General features: G+C 33.4%; 1 protein-coding gene across 1 annotated transcript; it reads left to right on the top strand.

The window, feature by feature from the left end:
* Positions 1-1062: 1062 nt before the first annotated feature.
* Wat (worker-enriched antennal transcript) lies at positions 1063-22336 on the top strand. Its single transcript, XM_029304861.2, has 4 exons — positions 1063-1404; positions 11792-11912; positions 15383-15481; positions 20865-22336. The coding sequence occupies exons 1-4, from the start codon at positions 1396-1398 to the stop codon at positions 20888-20890; spliced, it is 255 nt and encodes an 84-aa protein (XP_029160694.2). The 5' UTR covers positions 1063-1395; the 3' UTR covers positions 20891-22336.
* The last annotated feature ends 303 nt before the right edge of the window (positions 22337-22639 follow it).

Genomic DNA, 22639 nt, shown 5'->3' with positions numbered 1-22639 from the left:
CAGCAAATAATTTAACTACAATAGTTTGCCCGTTGGTTTAAATAAGATTTATGTCTCTTATAAAATTTTACAGAATTGTATTCAGAATCTTGAAAATTTTTTATCACAGTATCATTGTAATATGATTCAATGATTAGAATTAATAGCGCACGATTAAGAAAACCTTACATTTTTTAACAATGTTGAAATTTTTAGATGCGTCTTTTGAATCGATTTAAAAATTTTGGACGTGGAAAGAGCGTTTAAATATATATTCGAGATAAGATTTGCATACCAAGCATTGTTTTGCAACAGCAGCTGACGTCATAATATTGCATTCACGGAATAGAGATCCGGATTCCGATCCGGAGCATGATGCGATAGGCATTGAGACGTAATGTCTAGAATATACATTAAGCAGCCGCATGCATTATTTTGCCATAGAGTATTATGTCAGGTAATTTGCCGTTTTTATGATCGAGCGGCGAGAAAGAGCTTTTTTCAAGAAAAAAAGCAAAAAAAAAAAAGAATTGTGATTCAGCCGACATTAATCACAATTTGCATTGTTATTTCATCTTTCATTCTTCTTCCAGACAAAATCACAAGTGATTCTTTCATATATATGCAATCTAATTTTTATAACCAAATTGTCGTTTTCTTATTCATGTGCGTCGTCCGTCGATGTTACATTTTTGAATGCATTACATGAAAAATCTTTTACCGGCTATTTAAATTTCCAAGTACATTTCACGAATTTATACGGAAGATTATTTTCGTGGTGCCACTTTCAAGAGAATATCCTTCCTTCTCCCTCGTCGGTGACTCACGCTTCAAAAAATAAAAGATTGAATCGACTATCTGTCTACGAAGTGGCTGCAGTCACTTCTCTGTCGCCTCTCCGTGCTTCCTATCCGTGGTTCCCCACGAGGCGAAGGTCACCTTGACCATCGCTCGCGCCCCTCGGGAGGGTAATGATTCGGATGAGGGCGCAAGAAGAGAGGAACAGGGAGCCGGCCGCGGATGGCCTCCAACGACGACATATAAGTCCCAGGAGCGGCCCCCACCTGAAGTCAAACGGTCCTCCACGCCAGCAGAGACGGACAGTACATCTACTTGTGAGCCTCCGATCCGAACCGATTTGATCTACGCCGTTACTTTCGGGAATCTTTGAATCCGCGCTAAAACCGCGAACAGTAGTAGGCGTTTCTTCCGGAGGCCCCCTACCTATTCGCGAACCATCACATCAAGAACGTACCCCCGCGAGACACAGGTGGCACACCACCGCGTGCGCTGCTCCTAGGCTCTCGCCGCCTAACGAGAGTGCAACTGCAGTGTGCGGCCGACTTGTGTACGGGGAACGCGGAGAACGTGCTCGTTCCGACTCGCGGTAGTTTCGGAAAGCTCAAGAGAGGAGAAATGAGAATCGTAAGTACAATGTGTCTGTGATCATTCATGAGCGCGAAGAAGAAGACCGAGTTTCTTTGCCCCTTTCATAGGTGATACAAAATCGAGAGTGTTTATCTCCTGGATTAGTGAGATTCGTGAAAAATTCGATAGAAAATGTAGGACCAATTTTCCGATGTGCAAATCTTTCTGGGGAAATAAAGCGTTGGAAAGTTTGTTGATTCTTACATTGCTTGATGGTTTTTTTCTCAGATTGAGATCATCAATATTGTATGTAGGATTTGATTTTGATTATTTAGATATGTGTCTTGTGTTTGGATTATATAATATTCTATGGATTACATTTCTATGGTATGGTATTTCATTCTGATATATATTTGTGACGAAATATTTTGTACTGGACTTTCGGTTCTAAAGCGAAAGCTATTTCGCCAAGTATTTGATATTCCCATATCGAATTCAGATTCTATTTAGCTTTATAGTTCGCGTTTCAAATATCACGTGGAAATTATAGAAAGGAGAGTGAATGAGAATTTTTTTTATTTACATTGCTTTGAGATATAAAAGTAAAAATATAGGTTTCTAACTAATCCGACTCGACTTTCTACGCTCTTATTTACCTTACGTTCGATCATAAAGCAAAACATGCTTTTCTAGGTCTGACTGTCGGTTCGTTCGTAGCATCTGCTTGATAATTCTCATTGCAATTAAAATTGCGGAAGAAAACGAATTACTTTGAGTCACGTTAATTAGGCAGAATTATAATGTTAACGATGCGTTGTCGCGATCTCATCATTGTTATAATGTTTCTATGTATATAATTATTCTAAATTTCGGACTTTCGTAAATTAACTCTTTAAAAATATAATAGCCAGATAATTTTAATGAACTACTATAAATAACGTCAATAATGGTCATACAAAAAGCAGGAATTATTTAAATACAAACAGTTATTTAAAAGAAGAAACTATATTTGTAAATGTCGATTTTTTGTTTCAAAAAAATCGTCTAAAACTAGATTCCATCAACTATTCAAATCTGTATTATAATACTCTTGTCTATTAGATCTTTAAGCGTATTAGTCGTACAAATTACTAGATATGTAAATTGACGGAACAGATTAATTAGTTTCTCTTAGGGAAGGAGATAGTACGTAGGGATAGAGAACCTCCCTGCGAATGAAATCTGCAAACATCGTGTAATAGTTCATTCACGAGATGCTGGCCCGTAGCGAGACAGGTCTACGGCCTTGCCCCGGGCTGCCTCTGATCGTTTGTTGGTGAACTGACATATCCGACTGGCTTTAGATCGTTCACATATTACATAACACGTAACAAGAGTGACGCGGCTATTAAGAAGATGCTCGTTTGATGACTATATCACGAAGAGATCAGTCAGTTTCTATAGGGTCAAATTCAAGATATTATGCTCTCTATTAGAAAGAAAGAAAGTGAAAAATTATGACGTAATTATTATTCGTTATTAGTGCACGTAGATATCATTTTGTGACATGAACAAAATCTAATAATCGAACCAATTTGTTATTTGTTGAACATTTTTATTTTAATTATTCTTTTAATTATGACGTAAAATTTAGATTTAAATTAATTGCTCTCGTACGCGATTCATATAAATTTCTTATTAAAAACAAATAAAATTATAAGGAAGATTAATAGCGTAATACACAATTCACAAATACCAACTGTGTTATTCATTATCTTAAATTTGCGGAGTGTAACAATTTATCGTTATGAGTAACGCTATATTATGGTTGGTCAATTCTTAAATTATATTTAAAGATAAAAAGATTAAAAGTTCTGATTATTATATATGATATATATGGTATACGTAGTAATTAAAGAGAACTTTGAAATTATGCAATTGAAATAAATTAATTTACGTAACTATTTGATCTAATTAATAAACCGAGTTGCTAATATTTAGATAACTACATATATTTGATTAGTATAAAATAAAATAAACTTATGTGTGCAGCAATATTTTCTAAATAAACAATATTTTCCAGGGATTATTTTTCCAAGTAAATCGCGAGAAAGTCGCACTAATAATCTCGACTGGTTATGCAAACTATTAGTGAAAATTTCGTAACAAGAAATTCTGGTGCACCATAGAGTGTAATTTTGCAGACACTGAATTTATCCTATAATTTACACGTCAAACTGTGGGATATTAAAAATATCTTAGTTAGCAAGCAATTATTGACATTGTCTACATAAAAAATATATTTCTCTTCGATTATTCTACAATCTAATTTAAAATAATGCTTTGCGAAAACAGCTTTTCCATGCAAACATTAAATAAAATAGAAAGCCGCGAAAGATTATTAAATTATAAATTATTTTTAATGATTCTCTTTTTCCCTAAATTTGTGGAATATATATGTTCTTATTTATTTAAATGTTCCTTTTATTTTTTATTTGTATAATATCAAAATATTAGTAATTAAATTTTATAATTATTGTTAAAATATATGTATATATATAAAAATTTGTATTGTACAAGTAGTTCTCCTATAAATAAATTTACATCAAGTCAGGTTTATCATAGGCATAACCGGAACAGATTTAGTACACGAATGGCATGCAGAAAGCCACAGTCGTGTCATTTTCTTCACGATTTCACAAGTTGTTGTTGGGTTTAAACAAAAATATACAGTCTTGACGTAACGTAATTAGAATATGTATATAATTTTCTATTCTATTTTATTAATTTTCTTTGAAATAAATAACACATTTTGTCATAAAATAGATTCTTGTACATTATTTCGTTACAAGTGTCTCTAATTGGCTTTAATGTAATTAGACATCTATGATTACAAAATTATTATATATATTTCAAAATTTGTTATAATTTTATGAGATTAATTTTTCTTTATTTCTGTTTTTGTGAATTTATTGGAAGATAATCCTCTTATTTGCATTTTACAAATAAAATTATCACAATTAATTTTGAATTATTTTTTGATCATAACTTTACTGCTTATTTCATAAAATTATATGAAGTATATTTCCTATATTAATAGCAGTAATTATTGGTAATAAAAGATCATACATTATATTTGTAAGCTAAAAAAAATATCAATTAATTGATATGTATTTACGTCAAAATGAGAATTAATTACTTATGCGTAAGTAAACATATTACTATTTTTATTTGATAATATTTGTAATAATATTAAATTCTTATATTTTCAATCCAAAACAGTTAGAAAAATTTTATGTTTTTTTATGTGTATTTATTATTATTTTGTTTATTAATTTTATTTGTACTATTTTGTAGTATTTCGATTATCTAATCTAAAATAAATGTTTTTCCTTTTAGCCGCAAATTTTTGTTAAATCAATATATGTTTGAAATATCTCTTTCTACTTGTATGCATTTCAAATACTTATGAATATGCTTTCAACACCTTTAATCCTCGTTTCTGTAATAGCTGGCTTATTGCCAAGGGCGAGATAGTTGTAATACTAGCATAGAAGCAAACGTGCTTCTTCTGGAATGAATTTAGTGCGTATACTTTCACTTGGCAGCACTTAACAAGTAGCGTAAAAATGATGCGCTCTTGTAACTCTCGCTTGCCACTTCTCACATACAGATGCAATCAAAAGAACAGATCTTAATTAAAAATTTTGTTAATAATTTAACTTAATTATTTGAGGTAGCTTTCCTAAAATTTTAAATTCCGGATACAAAAGTAAAACTGATTTTGAGAGGAAGAACAATAATATATACATTTTACTATTTTTTACACATACATGCATACATGAAAATTATTTTTAACTCATGGAATCGTTTAAGTTTTATTTTGCAAATTAGCTTTGATCATATGTAACTACCGTGAAATAATTTTATTACATGCAACAAATCAATTTTGTAAGGAAAAATGCTTTTCAGCTCATGAAAGAACCAAAGAAAGTGACATTTATTTTTCTCGCAAAAGAGATGTCGAGATGCATTCGTTGTCCGTGACGTGCAATTTTCTAACCGTACCAAGAATTGTGAGTTAAATAGATCCTCACAGTTGCTTTTCCACTTTCCTTTTCTCCTTTTTGTCATTACGATTAAGTGTTCACGAAATTTATGTAACAATTGCAAATGTTTTCCGTAATATTGACTATAGCTTTTTTTTCGCCGTCGGCTTTTGTGAGAGAAAGAGAAAATTGTCGACCGTATGTCCGTGTTAAAAGAGAATTTCATGCGGGCGTAGAAAATCGTGGCATTCGCGTTGACCGATTGCGGTATCGTTGGCGTAACGAATTTAATCACGACACGTTAGGCAAGTACGTGAATGCTAAACAGTCCGTAATGTTACAAACCGCATCTCAATATTCACAAGCAGCCTGATCTCGCCTGAAACTTACAACATCCGCAGTCGAATTGTAGTAGGTTCCCTCGTGAACATTGGATTACATTGGCATTGCCCGGATTTCTCACAAACGGTGCAATCTTACACCATTATTAACTTTCAGATTGCTTCAAGGTAAATGTAGATAATTATGCACGCGTTAGCGCGAGTAACTTAAAGATCGAAAAGTATATATAAAAAACAGTAATAATTGGGATAGATAAATGTTGAGAATATTATCAAACATAATTTCTCTTTCTTCTGCGTATTGAGATCAACTAGTTTTAAGACGAATTATCGCACAATATTTCCTCGAAAGAAATTACGACAGCATTACCTACATTTATTGCAATCGGTGTGAAATTATAGAAAATTACACATTTGTATTTTTACATCTTGTCATTTTCACACTGCCTTACATTAAATAAAAATAGTTGTTCATATTTTATCTGAAAAATAAAAATTGCAATTATTAGAAAAATAATGATAATAAGCTTGTAATTATTTTTGTTGTAATATTTTCGATTCTATTTTGAATAGATTCATAGATAATATTAAAATTGCAATAATTTATCTTACATGAAAGAATATGAAAAAACAAACAAGTTATGATTTTCCGAATATATTTAGAAACAAATATTATATTTCACAAATATAATATTCATTGTAAAATGTAAATTAACCCCATTATGGCAGACATTTCACAACAAGAAAAGCAATTTAAATAAAATATTTATGTGACATTATCTATTATATGGAAATGTATTTTGTTGACGTAAAAGTAGAAAATACGAAATATATTTCACAATTTAAAAATTTATCAGAAATTTTCTTTAAAAATTTTTTATCTGATAGAAGTAAACAATATATTGCACAAATTGTGTAAATTTTTAATTGTTCTCTCTCTTTCTATAATTTCTCAACTTTTAATTTAATTATCTTTTCATTATATCATAAATTATGCATAAGTAATTGATAATATGCTGAATAATTCAATTGTATGTTAATGTGAGCTGTCGATCATGTACCAAAAACGAAGATTATAAGATAAGGAAGTGATTTCTAATCTCTGCAATGATGTGGCATTGAAGATTTCGTTATTATTATTATATCGCAAATTATTTTGTGGTCGACCACCGTTTTTGTTTGTACGATTTTTGCTTTCTACGTAAACACAACCTAATTACATCGATTAATATTAATAGTGTAAAAGTTCGCCTACATGGCTAGATACAGGAACAAGTTAAGTACAGTCCGTTTCACTCGGTGCTAAACGCGGAAGTATATCTTTTAACATGTGCGTATGTACAGTATATATGTATATACATGAATACACTGACAATGCATATATTTGATCATATACTTTCTAAGCTTTTGTATAATACCTTTATCAGAGATCAACCTCTTGTTTTGACCAATAAACAAATAATGTATTAATTCAACCAAATTGAAAGTCGGTATAGAATATCAAGTAACAATATGTTTAATTAGAATTATTAATAAATGATGTTTAAAAGTAATAAAAATTAATATGTATTAATTAAGCAAATATCTATTTATGTGTATATATGTATATGTATATATATATACTAATTTTATTTTAGTATAATATTAATAAAAAATGTTCGCACAGTTAGGTAACATATATATATGGTATATATATATCTCGTTGATGTGATATTTGCGCAAAATAGATGCAGATTAGTGAAATTAAGTCAATTATACCGGTTTTTATTTCAAGTTTTTCTACGAAAAAAGCACAAGTAAAGATCTTATGATTGAATAATTGTCATATAAATATAGTTATATAAATAAATTAATAATTTATTACGCGATAACATGGTCTATTAGAAAAATTTCAACTGAATTAATTTGTTATTGATTAACAAATAGGCTCACGATATATATAGAACAGGAAATTGTCATTTAAATATTAATTTTCACATAACACAAGTGGTAAGGCTCTTTCTAGTAAGAACTTCTAAATAATCTTTAACAGAAAAATAAAAATTATAAATTTTAACATTAAAGACAACTTTTTCGCGCAACACACACGGGACTTGTAATAAATTAATTTATCGCGTAAAATCTTCGCAACGTGTCACATATACACGTGACACGTTGCGAAGATTTTACGCGATGAATTAATTTATTACAATGCTTCAATATCTTTCAAAAAAGTCGCTTCTAATCCCATAAATATTGCGACAACGGGATGCGTGTGCACGTTTTGCATGAGTTATTATATCATATAGATGATGAATATTCATCGACGTGTCGTACGACGGATCGCCGGACAAAACAATGAAATACCGCCCGCGTAATGAAACCGCGCCGCTGTCCGCCCGCATTTTCTGTGACACGCTGCGTTTTTTAAAAATTTTTTTATACGAACGTAAACGAGCGAGTGCGCGGGTGCAACCTTTGAGCGTGAAACAATCGGCGCGCGCGCGTGATTGCACCCATCACATCGGCTGTGTGCAATCGATCGATCGGTTGCGCGCGATATCGATTCTCGCGGCCGTAAAACAAATCGCCGACTCGGTCTTTTCGCGCGCGCGAAATATAGCGACAGCGACTAGCTGCAATAAGCCCCGCGGTTTTTCCTCGCAATCGTCCGCACACATTCGCGGAGATATCTGGCCGACATAATCTCCGGTCACAGTCTTACGCACATGTGTGTCGCACTTTATAGGCGACCTCGTAGAAACGAAGGCGGAGATGCCATCGATGGCGAGCAACGACTCTCTTTTTCTAAATTATTTTGCGGCAAACCACAATTAATTATATGTACATAAATTAATATAATTATTAGTATTATATGTAATATATGTACGTATTAAATTATACTTTCTTTGGTTTACGCCTATAGGTATAGCATTCTTCCTGAATATTATTACATTGTCAAGGAATTTCCGCTTGACTGATCTAATGTTTCGCAATCGCAAGAACCTGATCTTTTCTATTCTATTTAAAGATTCTATTTCACTGTCGTAAACTTCGAGAATTATTATTTCAATGTGCGAAAAAGAGTGCCTTGCCTTCACATTGTTTTGCACGTTGTCTTCATCTCATGCAAACAGATGTGAAACTATGGTAATAATAAATAGAAATTACTCATCATTCGACGCAATCAGGGTTTTCTCATCATTTTCGTTATTTCATGCCTCCATTTTTATATTTAATTTTGTTATAGCGTGACTATATTAACGATAACATCGACGGGATAAGTTTCCGAGAAAGATTTAATCGTTAAAATTAGATTGTTTCGAAGAAAAAAATTACTGTTATAATGAATAGATATGGTAATTCACTTGTGTGCGTCCTGTCCAATTCACTTTCGCGCCGAAACGAGAAGCAAAAATCCCCAATAAATTTGTTTTCTACATAAATATGGTTTAATGACATCTTACACGCATATTACGTCCAATCTTTCTAGTGCTTTGTCAATTTCTATTTATCGATATGACTTCTCGTGACTACTCCGTTTCCGTAGGTCGCGAGGTCAATGCTGTTTTGTGTCTAATGAACGAAATGAATTATGCTCGGGACACGCGAACGTGCTCGATAAGAATCAGAAACAAGAAAGCGTGCCTCTCGCTCTGCGAAGAAAAGAATGTAAACGGTGGAACACTCGTTTACGTTCTTTTAATGAGTGTTATTAATTAAAAATGTTGTCAATCTGCAACCGAGCCTACACGATGTTAATCTGTCTTCCCTTTCTCGTATTTATTCTCAGCGACATATTCATACCATCCGAACTTATGCCATCATTGCATAATTCCGTCAAACTGTCAATTATATGCCACCGTTATTGCATTTACCTAGATAAGATAATAATCCGCGCGTTCGGAATTAAATATGTCAAAATTGTCGAATGTCAAATGAGTCGCGACATACGGTACTAGAAAATAGAGACAATAAATCGTGACCACATTCTTATTCTTATCTCTCATAATTTTCTATCATAATTAAGTGGATATAGTTCGTCGCTAAGCGTATAAAACAATTCGCTGCAGTTAAATTCAAACTTCTCCAAGCCGATTTCTCAGATTGAAATCTCAGAATCCGAGAGCTGTAACATAACAACATAATTGTCGGTCTCGAGATTCCTGTTTGATCATTCAACGCGAAAGGAATACGTGCGGTCTACTTGCATACACGATCAATGTATACAACAAAATTACGATTGAGAAACATTTCGCGTGCACAACTCAGTATTCGAATTTTTAAAGGTAAAACCACCGAGCGCGTAGTCACCTTGACATTGCGCCGGTAGGAGAAAATCGTGCAAAAAAAGGCGGAAAGTGGCCGTGGCGACGGTTCACCTTGCCTTTGATACAGAAATCTCGTGGACAAACTAACTCACCGGCAGCAAACTTGGTATTGCACCGATGATTGAGATGAGATAACCTTTATTCGCGATTACTCCAAGAACCCAGCTACGTAATTAGAAACGGTGTCCTTCGACGCGTTTGATGATGCCTCGAGTGTCGAGAGGAGATTTGTGAATCGGCTGTAACGATTTCATCAGCTCTTTACGTAAGAAGAACGCGATCTCGAACGAAGAAGAAATTAAGCCCGATGAAAAGATTCCATCCCATTGCTCCACCTTTCTCGAATTTTTGCGCAACAACTACGAAATTTATATCGCGATTACGGATTTTCGAAGCAAATGTCATTTGCATCATGCACTGATCCTTGTAACTCTCTTCGATAACTTGATTATGAGGTGATTATTTTTACCAGACTAATGCAAAGAATAAAAATTAAATTCAAAATAATTATCTAAAATTGATAAATCATCAATATATAATAAAGATTGTTAGTTAAAGCAAAATTATTATGAATATAAAATCAGACTAAGTATTTCAATAGAAGAGATTTATTAATAATTTTTATATGTATATGCATATGAAATATATGGATATCTGTTTATAAATAGTACATAAAGCAGTTGCTAGAGTTCTAGAGTTTCTTGAGCTTATAGTGAGAATTATAAGCATATTAGAAACGCGCGTAGTTCGCGGTCGACCACGCGTAAAAATTGTCACACACTTTCGTCACGGACGGAATAACTTCGAATCAGAGAACGCATGCATAGCCGTCAGATTAAAAGGGAAAGGGACTTGATGTCTTATGGCGTGCAGTTTTCAACGCAAGGCTGTGTAAAACATTTCTGTCGGCTCTAAAGCCTATATCTCGATAATTTAAAGTCTATACTCGGTATCATTATACAGATAGTGTCATTATTTAGCGCCTGATAACTCTAGACCTAGAGGGGACTCTTTGGTGTAAAATACCGATAATTATCATAATAACAGTCATTTTTCGGACATTTGTAACGCGGATAAAATTATCCCCGCGGTGATTCATTTGCGTTACGCAGAGCAAGTTTCGTCAGGCAGTTGTTGCTTCATGAGAATCCAAGTGATTAGAGGCTACGCGAAAATATCCTTACTTTATTATAATTAATAACCGACAATTCATATATGTAGAATGAGTTAAGTACACGCTTTTAGCTCCTTGCATCTATCTTTTTATTCAGATCTGTATGTAAATCACCGGTCTATTTTCTGAACGTGTGAATACTCATTAAGAAAGATTCTTTCTCAATTAAGCGTCCTGTCCTATATCGTATATACTCGCGAAGAAACGTTTCTGCAAAACGAGGGATTGCGCCACTTTGTAATATAGTTCAAAGGTACATGTAAGATTAAATATCTGTGAGGTCTGTTCTTTTTTTTTCTTTCGCCTGTAGATTACATTTCCTTTTCGCAACAATTTTCTCAACGCATTCTACATTTTATAATAAATTAAGATCAGATAAAACTCTTGCGTTTTAAAGAATTCTATGAATAACTTCTTTTGTCATCACAGATGTAACTTTTTTTTTTTTAATTTTTGTGTGTAAAATATGATAAAAAGTATGAATAAAAATTAAATTTTTTAATTGATCGAAAAACACTTTTGAAAATTAATCTTAAGAAAGTATTTTTTGGTATGAGAAATAGGAATTTATAAATAAACTTTTATTTGCAGATAATTCTAGTCGCATTTGTCATGGCTGTTCTGGCGGGAGTCTCGGCGCAAAATTTCAGGCATTTCTTCGGATTTAATCCTTATATTCAGACAATAATGAGAGATCCGAGATCGAATAGAGGTAAGTTATTTAAACACTAGCGACAATAGTAACGATTTCTATTAGCATTTTATGAAGCTACTACATAGGATTTAGATTAATAAACGAGACTTTTTTATTATATTTATCATCTAAGGTTACTGCTGGATGTATCATTGGTAATGTTTTATAACGTTTTATAAAGTTGTAAATTATCCGCGCGTGAGATTTCTTGTAGAATTTTACTGATTTTCCAGGGTAACCTTTGCACTTTTACAACTGCAGCTACATCAATTTGCATAATTCGAAGATGATTAATCGCTATATTATTACTGGGGCTGTGCACGCTTGCTAAGAAATAATTACGCTTTCCTTTTTTATTTGTACTCTATTATTAGACCTCTCGAAGTGCTCATTGAAGAATACGATATGCTTCGGAAGCGTTCGTTTCTCCATCTATGTTATCAGGAAGCTGAAAATCGTGCAATTTACGATGATTCGTTATTATGTTTTTCTTCTATTTTCATACGTCGTTAAGAAACGGCCTCGTTTCATTTGCGAAATAAAGATAGACATTCTGACTCACTGTTCTCTTAGAATTCCCTAATCGTTGGAAAGTTCTTTCTCAATGTAAAATATCTCTTGGAAATGAATTTACTAGATTATTGAAAAATGAAATAGACTAATTACTGTTCTATATATTATCGCATTAATCTTAAAAGTCTTGGCACAGTATGTTATATTTGCAAAAAAACTAAAACTAACCACCGAGATTATGCAACAATACATAACTTTCGTTTTAGCATATAAATTCGCAATAAAAATTTCGTTTTAGTATATAAACTCGCAATAAAAATTTTATTACTCTAGATAATTATTATTCTTTCTTTATTTTAATTCCAAATGATGTAACTCTTAATTCAATTTTGGACTTAAAGTAGTTAACATGCAATAATTAGAATAAACTAAAGATTGAAAGAATTGTAATTTAAAAAAAAATTTTAATAACAATTTCAATTATTTTAATTTAAAAAACCTGGTGGATAAAGTAGATAAAAAGTTGATAAAATACCCGGTAGATAAAGTTGACAAAAAGACTATACGGAAATATTTTAGAGAATTAATTGCTATAACTCTCATTACTTGTCCCACGTTTATTTATATAACATTTTGTACAAGACAATCTAACAAATCTAACAATGTTTGTTTTTATGATGATTATATTCGCTCGGCCGTAAAGATTCAAGATATAAAAGGAATGCTCTGGTAAAGTGCATTACTGTCGTATAATCAAACGATTGATTATAAGAGAAGAATGAAACCGAATTGAATTGTAGAGTTTCGCAGTTAGTGCAGAACCTATATCTTGCTTAGACGGTATGGAACTTTTACCGGAACAGCGAGACTAACTAGAAATTTACTTGTACACGTGTAACGGGAAGGAAAGGCTAGTGTTTCTGTATCGTGAGCAGCGTCGTGAATTATGGTAAAATTTTTATAACATACTGCATCGTCCACTTAGTTTCTGCCAATTACATTTCTATATTAAGTATATAATAGATCGTAATATTTTTGCAAAAACAAAAAGATTGAGTTTATAATATAAAATGTGACTCTTATGAAAATAGAATTTCCTTTATGTTAAAATTCATTTTGATATAATCAGTTTACAATTGTAAAGATATTTTAACGTGATGATCTAAGAATATTGCAATGTTATTTTGACGTTTGCATTCTTCGAATTCTAAGGTTGATTGAACTACATGTTATTTAAATCGTACGCATAAACACTAAGTGTTGCACCAACAGGATATTCGATTCTTGCAACTAGTTTTGTGTTATTATGTGCATAACGGCATCAGAATAAGTGTCAAGTTCACATTCAATGATAAATAATGATGCCTACTACATGTCTGGCGAAATGCTGAACAAGTAGCCTAAGTAGTATAAATCACAATTTAAATCAGCCAACGCAACTGCTAACGCTCAAGTTTTACACGCGATAGAAATCCTAATAAAACGTATTATTTTGCTATTACTATTTATTCTGTGTGATAGTCATGCTCTTTATAGCTCATTGCATTTTAACTTCTTGCAGTTAAACGTCAAAATTGTAAAATGTGTAAATTATATTGCACTCTATAAACGATTAACGACGATTTCTTCCGACAATTTATCTTGCATTCATAATTTTCATCAAGGCTACTGTTGACAAGAAATCTGCAATCACGATAACATCAGAACTCTACATCAGTCAAATAAATCGTTCGTTTTCTTATACTGCTAAATATTCATATAGCGATTAGTCATTGAAGGCGCGCTTGGCTCGCGTATTTCATTACTACTTCATCATAAAGTCATAAATAATAGAAAAAACGCGAAACTGGCGTTTGTTATATCTATATGTTATTATTTCTTTAAAATAATTATTTTCATGAATTTATATGTATCAAGATAAAGATAGTATCTTTATATGTATAGAATATCGCTACAAATTGATTAGAGTAAAATACGAAGAAAATAGCTTCCTTGTATTAGAAAGGATTTTCCCTACTCTATAAATTCAACTTTCTTTTAATGTACATCGTGTTGTTATTAAATGCACTTTATTGAATAATATAAATACAAGTAATTTGGAATTTTCACTCACAAGATTTCTTTTGTGAAGCAATTCCTTTTTAAAATTACTTTTAAACATTAAGTAAAATGTGCCACTCATTGAAATAATAGCTTTTGTCTGTTTTCGAAACTATTAAATTAATGCAAGAAATTGACATAAACATGTTATAATAATAAAAACGATGAACATTATATCATGATAGCTCAATATAACATATATATGCAATTGCATTTATATATAATAAATAATATTTTATAATTACATATTTCCCCAACAATAATAAAGTATATATAAAAAAATAATTTTTTATTACGAAATAGACAAGTATTTATAATTAAACTGTGAAATTCAATTTCTTTCGGTGTGTAATGTGTTAATGATACTATATTTACTTTCTACTGTATGACCAATCACGCATCAATGACCGTAAAACTAATAATAATCCTTGTAATTGATCCGAGTATCTAATCAATTTTCTTCAATCTTGTATAGTTATGATATGAATCAAACAGATCTTGTGTATATGTACTGTCTAACCTCTTGTTACATAAGTATACCGTTCGATATATCTATTACCAAGTTCACTAGAAACAAACGTTTACAATAAGCATGCCACAATTTGCTTATAATTGATTGATGATATATTATTATCAAAACAATGGCTAAGATTTTTCAGTAAAAATTATCCTAAGAATATCATATATATTTTATTACTCTTGTATAATTCAACAATGCCCTAAGCAAGACCTTAAGCGTTTTCACTGACAGAAAATGCAGAAGTGAAATAAAGCTTACATTTTTGGTATCATGACGAACAATTGTGAGAACGATCACAGCTCAATGAGAAGAGTGTGAGAATACGTTTAACGCATATATGGTTTTCTTTTCGTAGGACCTGTATTATTCCCAGCTGGGCCGCCGCCTAACTCAGCTGACACCAGTGGCGTCGTCGTGGGCGCGAGCGGATATGGATTTGTGCCACCCAGCGCAGGTAATTCGTTCACCAGGTTCTGAGCATTGGAAAAGATATTCGAAGATGCATTTAAAAAAAAAAAAAAGAAAATTACAAAAAAGTTGAAAGGGATCGGTGGTGGAATACGAATTGGCGAGTCTGCATATGAACAATATCTCTGCATGTAAGGTAATTCAAAAAGCTGTCGAAGCGAAAAGATAACAGAATGAAAAAAAAAAAAAAGAAAATAGAGAAAGAGGGAAAGAGAGTATCTTTTATCACGTAGTGCCTCGTTCGACTTTCTGCACCAACTTATATATAAGCACTATTTATTTTTGTCATCTGTAAATCAGGTCGATGATACACTACAACCTTCTCCCGAACTTTAATTCTATTCTTAATTTTTTTTCAAAGTAGTGCATGTGTAACACTATAATTATATTGTTTTATGAACCGTTTGGAAAGTCACATAAAACTAATACACATATTAACATTCCAAAGCAATGATATCACACAATGAAGGAATAGTTATAAGAGACTAATATTAAGTAAAGAATTTTAGTCAATTATGCAAGTTTATCGCAAAAAAATACGAGACGTTTAATTTCTGATTCATTGACATCGTCGAACTTAAATCATTGATGATACTCAATGCGAAATCATTAATAAAATTCAATGCGATATTAAATTGTGCAAATGCAATATTGCATTTTAATATATTATAATCAAACGTAATATATTAAAACGATAAACGAAATTTTTCTTTCATTGTAAAAGAAAATTGCGCAACTGTGAACAATCTTTATAGTTGTTAAGGGTATTATAATATACATATATAAATGCACTGTAAGTTAAATAAAAAACAAAGCTAGTAAATAATCGTCGCAAAGCTGACGTACGCATATAATCGTTGTACAAATTTCGATCTCTTTTGTATATTATGTAACAACAAAAAAAAATGATTTATGAAAAATTAAAATTATGTAATTACGACCATCGTGTCGAGCTCAGATTGGCAAACCGCAAAAATGGCCCCCTCCCTTATTTTTACCTTTATCATTATATTATCTGGAAGGTCGGACTTCGTTACTTCCCTTGATCCTTGAATCTCGGCAAGTAGGTACGTCATTTTGCGAGTGCGCTAATGATATCCCATCGTTCAGTGTTCAAGGATGCTAATCAGTTCTTCTCATTACATCCTCGAGAGGCTGCACGTGGGGATAGCATTAGAATAGACGATTGCAATTGCGAGCATGCTAAGCTTTAACTTTCAACGTCTCGTTCGTCACCTCTACTTTACGATTCCCATTAAATTAGGCGATCGCGATTTCGTGATTGCGAACCACGACAGCGAGACGCAATACTAATATATGGTACGTGGGTTCCTTAGCCACTCTCTAGTAACGTGCACAGCAACATATACGTATGTATCTCCATCAGCATGCCAGAAATGCACACTAGCAGATAGATAACATGATATCCCGCAGGTAAGTTTATAGAGAAATTATATATCTAACGTGTAGTAAGATATATATATATATTTTTTCCATAATTGGATTCCGTAAGTGTTCAATAAACGTTTCCGCTGACGTTATCAATAGTTTCATAACATGATAAGCGTGAATTATTTTTTTTGCAATAAATGAAAACTTTCGTTAGATCTTTATCTTATTAACCTTGTCAGTTACGTCCGACAAACCGTTTACCGTCATCCGTTTGCTCGAAACGGGAACAAAGTGAGATCGAGTATTTCTATATTTGCGAACAAATTCGATTTCAAGCCTAAATACCGTAGAACCATAAAACATGCATGCGGGTTTCCTTGCGTAATCGGCTCCTCGGTTTCCGCGACGTAATACATAAAAGCAGCGTGTCTCTTCCGGTAATTTAAGCGTACTTCGCGGCTTTCATTTTTTTCGCGCCGTCCTTCGCACCTGCTCTCGACCGTTATCGAAATAGACACATCAAGAGGCATAACGAGAGACATCACGAGAGGAAGGAAGAGGGAGGGAAAAAAATTGCCACGAGAGAAAAGAAGCGTGAGGTGGAACTTTGTACTTCCTTCTTCCGCGAACGCAGCTGGATACCAGGTTTTCTCGCGCGATGAATCTTCAGCCTTGGAACACAAGCGTCCGCGACGGTTCAGTGAAAGCGATTTCGACGCTATGTGCGGCCTCGTCGTGTGTAGTTTAAACCCGTTTTACGCGTAACCTTAGTTAAGTTACTCCATTGCGCGTAACAGGTGTTACGAGGTCGACGAGACGACAAGGTTGCCTTTTTGATCGGCGACGCAACTCCCTGATTGGGGAGACAGAGATCGAAAGGCAAAGATCAACGTTCCTTTAGTCTCGTCTTTCACCGAATCAGACTGACGGTCATGCGCGGTCAAGTTCGATCAACTTATTTTTTTGTCATTTGCTTGAATCATGTCTCCTCTCGTTTAATTCTAAAGAAACGCACGAAATTATGGTGTTAAATGAGAAACGCAGATTTTCAATCGTAATTTCAGTCAATTAAATTTTTTTCAACATAAGCGAAAGTTGACATATAGTCAATATACAGCATGCATAAAGATAAGGTATGTATGTATCTCTCGTCGATTGGAAGAATTATATAACACGTTTATACTACGTTATAATTCATGGAAGAATTTCGCCGATAAAAATGTTTATCTAATAACAAAATGATTGCAAAAACAGATTATTCAACATTATAATGGTCATCATAAAATGACGTTTCTCCCTGCGGCTAGTGACAGATGGTTGTGACGTCTTGAAATAGAATGGCAGATTTTAGTCACGGATTCGTCTTCTACTGGCTGTCTCTAGGAAGATCAATTTGAGAATGTCAGGTAGCCAAATTTGTAATTATCGATCGACGAGAGGAGTGAGAACACTTTCGATTGCGTAATCCGTACGTCTGCGAAATTCAGTGCAAAAAACATAGAAAGAAAACGTAACCACGTAATACGTAATAATGCGTGGGCAATGTTGTTGCAATCGTCTCTTGACTGCAATAAAGCTTTATATTCCCATAACTCGACATATATTTCCGTCGGCAAATAATTGCTCAATTTAATAAGGACTGGTTGTGATTTGACGAAGAACAAAGGTTCATACATTTACTTGCGTTGAATATATATTTCTGCTTTTTTTTACATATTCGTTGTCTTGCGCGGGTTTAAATGAGAAAACTACTCAACAACTGAATATAATGCAACGCTATATATGATGCGCAGGATCGTATAACTCTATAAAAGTTAACGAGGGGGATTACTAACGGTATTAAAACTCGCGTACGACGCGAAAGAAGTGAATGGCGAGCGAATAAATTCCTCTGGATGGAGAAACGCGAGCCGGATATCGAGAGAAGACTTGTACATCTCGTATATTTTTTATAGCATTTTGCACTCGTTAATACACGCAACTCGACGGCGAGAGAGAAATCTCGGCAATCAAATGATTAATGTCGTAGCGCATTAAGGGCGAGAAAGGTTAAGCCTGAAAGGAAAATCTGAGGTTGTAGCTAGGGAAGCAGCTTCATCGGGACAATTTTGAAGATTAATCAGTTTAGCAGATAACGAGTGTAAAGTATAAGTTAATTCTCTACCGGGAAAAATGAAGTCGATGACAGACGGTTGAAATACGTGCTAATCGGGTTAACAGAAAGCGATTGTAACTCGCGTGCGAGCAACTTCCGTTCATGAATACTCATCTTTGCAATCGTTTCCGTTTTCTAAAATTCAACAGATAGATTCGTGATAAAAACAATTGCGTGTAAATATCTTTATCTGCCAATTACACATAATCTCATATCGATAACGATCTATTCTGGAAATCTTGCGCGATCAAACAAATAAAATAAAAAAAGTGGAAGCGTTCTAGATCAAACTTGACCCATTCGTTTCCTATAATAATCATTAAACCCGATGATCCGCATTTAATTACGCAACACGCAAAAACTAATGACCCCTCTGGACGTCCTTGACGGAAATTTATTTGGGGTTGAAAGAAGAAGGGCGTGAAAAACGATTTTTCCCTAAAACTCGTCGTCAGTATTCCCTGTGGGTACAAACTCTCGTAATTTAACGATATCTCTGTTAAATACTTTTTTCACGGGACATTAATTTAGAACTTGGATGAAAATATGTCGCACGACTGCGTAAAAAAGTTTTATAGCGACTCGATATAAAAATAATGGTCTAGTATTATACTTTTGAACAATCAATTGTAAATAATGTCAATATTATTCTGCAATATCATTTTAACATGCAAGATACTTAATTATATTTATGATCATGTATTAAATAAATTAATTACATTTCTATTTTATGTAGAGAATATTTTATCATTTTTGGACGATTTTTTTGTAATACAAAATCAACAGCAATTTTTCAAGCAATACGAAGGAATAATAAAAATACGCGTTTTGAGCACTCAATTCATTTTTAAGCCGGATTTGCCGCCCATTTACCGACAATTATTTCTGAACACTACCATTCATTGTTAGGACGTTTAAATTGACTATAATCAGAACTAGCAGACTCCTTTCGGTCCCCTAATGGCTTCCATTCGAATCCCCCGTTCGTTTCGCGGTCGACTTTATTATCGACATACTGCGTAGAATCTTGGCAACGCACGCGTGTACTGTGTGAAAGTGAGAGAGAGAGAGAAAGAGCCGAGAGAGCACCAGGGGACCGGAAAAGCGAGCACCTACTAATCAAAGGGTAGAAACAAAAGGGATGGGGTCAGTGTTGCCATGGCGGGTGGTGAGACAAGGTGACGAGGGTCTTATAATTAGCAGCTTTGAAGTGGTATCACCCTTCGCTACTCATTAACGACGTTCAGGTGCTCCGGGCATTAGCACGCCGAATAATGCTTTCGGCGATAGCAATCGTAGATGGAAATCACACGGACTGTTGGACGAGTAGTCGCGAGCGAGAATGTCGAAGGACAAGGGAAATGAGAGAAACGAGAGAGAGAAAGAATTAGAATTTGATTGCGCAAGGAAAATCGAGAAAGTTTAAAAGCGATTTTAGCGCGATGCGACGATGACAAAGAATCTGCTGGAATCTGTCGGCGTAAGCATCCCGAGAGCGGAAGTACAAGCGGTTGGAAAAGCAAAAGTTGATCTCGTGCTTCCTTGCAGTTTCGCAAGCGGAACAGGAGACAGGCAGGATAATTGATTCAAGATAATTCTTTGATTTATGACATTGAATATATCCGAGCGATAAATTGATTTAAGAAATGGATTTTTGTCTAAATATTTCCAATTTCTTTTTGAAATACTTTTAATAATTAATTATTCTGTTGATATATAATATCATTCTGATATTAATTGAAATATCATTTTGATATCAATATTCAAATGTTCTAAAAAATATTCTGATTTCAAAAATTGATTTTTCATCTATGTATTGCAGGTTACTACACGTATTTCTACTACTAAATGTCGAACGATAACGAAAAGATGACAACATAAAGGAGATCAAGATTTTGGACATCACGGAGTCTATTGAGAAAAAATGTGGTAAATTTATAGATCAGCGTTACGCAATAATATGTGGCCATTGAAAGAAAAACAAGTCTAAAGTAATATTTTAACAATAGCTTTTCTATTTATATAATTAGAGGCGTGAGAATACTTTTATCTTGCGTGAACTTTACTGGGATTACGTAAAGTTCTCGAGATAAGAGAAACTATTAGTGCAATACAAATAGAATAATGTAAGGATGCGATAAAACATGAATTTAGAAAGAACAGTTAGAAAATAAAGTATTAACGCAAAAAGTGAAAATTTTACGAAACAGCGTTAGAGGATAAATGAAATCCACATTTTCTTATCTCTTTGATAAAACATTATAGATTACTTAAAATCAATCTATTATATCAAATTCATTAATATCGAAATTGATATTACGTTCCCTGCTTCCTCTGGTCTTGATATTTAATCGCCGCGATAACCCCGTATACGGCAACAAAAACGTCCGTTGTCTGCATATAATGAAGTCTACGAAAGTACAAGTCTTGTATTTTATGGTGCATTATATTACGGGTATATACTCGCGCCTTTGCGTGGCAGTAACGTTAAGGCGTGTACAATTATAATAGGAACTGAAAAGCATTGTGTACGACAGTGCAATCCTAACAAAGCGAGCGAGGCTGAGCCGCGATCCGCTTCAGTATTCACAGTCGAGATATCCGATTATAAGAACAAGACCGGTAAATATAAGCGGGTTCGCGCTCGGCTGAATTTATGAAAATCATTAAACCCGACGGTATGTTTTGCCGAGTGGTGGTAAGTTATTTATTGCGACTGCAATGGCGATTTAATTAAGTGTAGATATGGCCTCTTTCGGGGAGAATAAGGGGCGTTTACGATCCCGAAATCGCGATCCGTGTTCGAAATATTTACAGTCGCAGTTGCAGTTGCACAATGCAGTTTGACAAGTAATACGTAACGTCGTATGTAAATACGGTATAGATTACGATACACACACACGCAGAGTGAGAGAGAAATGGATCAGAGGCGCGAATCTTAATAAAGGTGTTGCTTTCATTTCCGTGTAATCTAACCGCGATTTTTTTTTAACGCAAGATACATTCTATATACATATATCATCTATCGCGTTCAATTTCTCGGCTAATTTATTCCGCATTCGTATGCTTTGATCGCGCGGTGTACGTACGCCAAATGAAAAATATGCGTAAATCCGCAGCGTATTAACATCTAGTGCCGAAAAAATGTTTGCATTCTAGGAATAATTAGTTCGCATTTACACAATTCTTCGCAAAAACACAAACAGTCGATCTTAGAAGATTTTTGTAAAAATTTTTGTAAGAAACATGTAAATATTATGTAAGCTATGAATAAAATAAAAAAATAGCTGTCTATATATCGCATTTTTCTCATTACTGTATATCCTTTATCACAATTAAAAGTTTTATACGCGCATCTTGTAAAATAAATTAAAATGCAAAAATTTTTAACTTTACTATGTTACATTTATCATTAAAAGTTCATCGATTACAATAAATTTTTATTAGAGCAGATAATCATTATAGTAATTGTTTTACGACACTTTTAATCGCGCAAAGTATCTAGATATTCCGAAACACAACACTGAGAACCTTTCAGTTTCCCAAGTAGATCTCGTCCAGAAATGAAATTTGCCAATAAAATGATAAACACGACAG

Source organism: Nylanderia fulva, unplaced genomic scaffold (genome assembly GCF_048542155.1).
Source record: "Nylanderia fulva isolate GAGA-0341 unplaced genomic scaffold, ASM4854215v1 Scaffold13, whole genome shotgun sequence".
In the NCBI taxonomy this organism is placed as follows: Eukaryota; Metazoa; Arthropoda; class Insecta; order Hymenoptera; family Formicidae; genus Nylanderia; species Nylanderia fulva.
Note: the sequence above shows the minus strand (reverse complement) of the source record. Positions and strands in the feature narration are given on the sequence as shown.

Coding starts and splice junctions, on each gene's coding strand:
- Wat (XM_029304861.2), top strand. Junction 11,913..15,382: donor AGATCCGAGATCGAATAGAG/GTAAGTTATTTA, acceptor TTCTTTTCGTAG/GACCTGTATTATTCCCAGCT. Junction 15,482..20,864: donor ATTTGTGCCACCCAGCGCAG/GTAATTCGTTCA, acceptor TATGTATTGCAG/GTTACTACACGTATTTCTAC.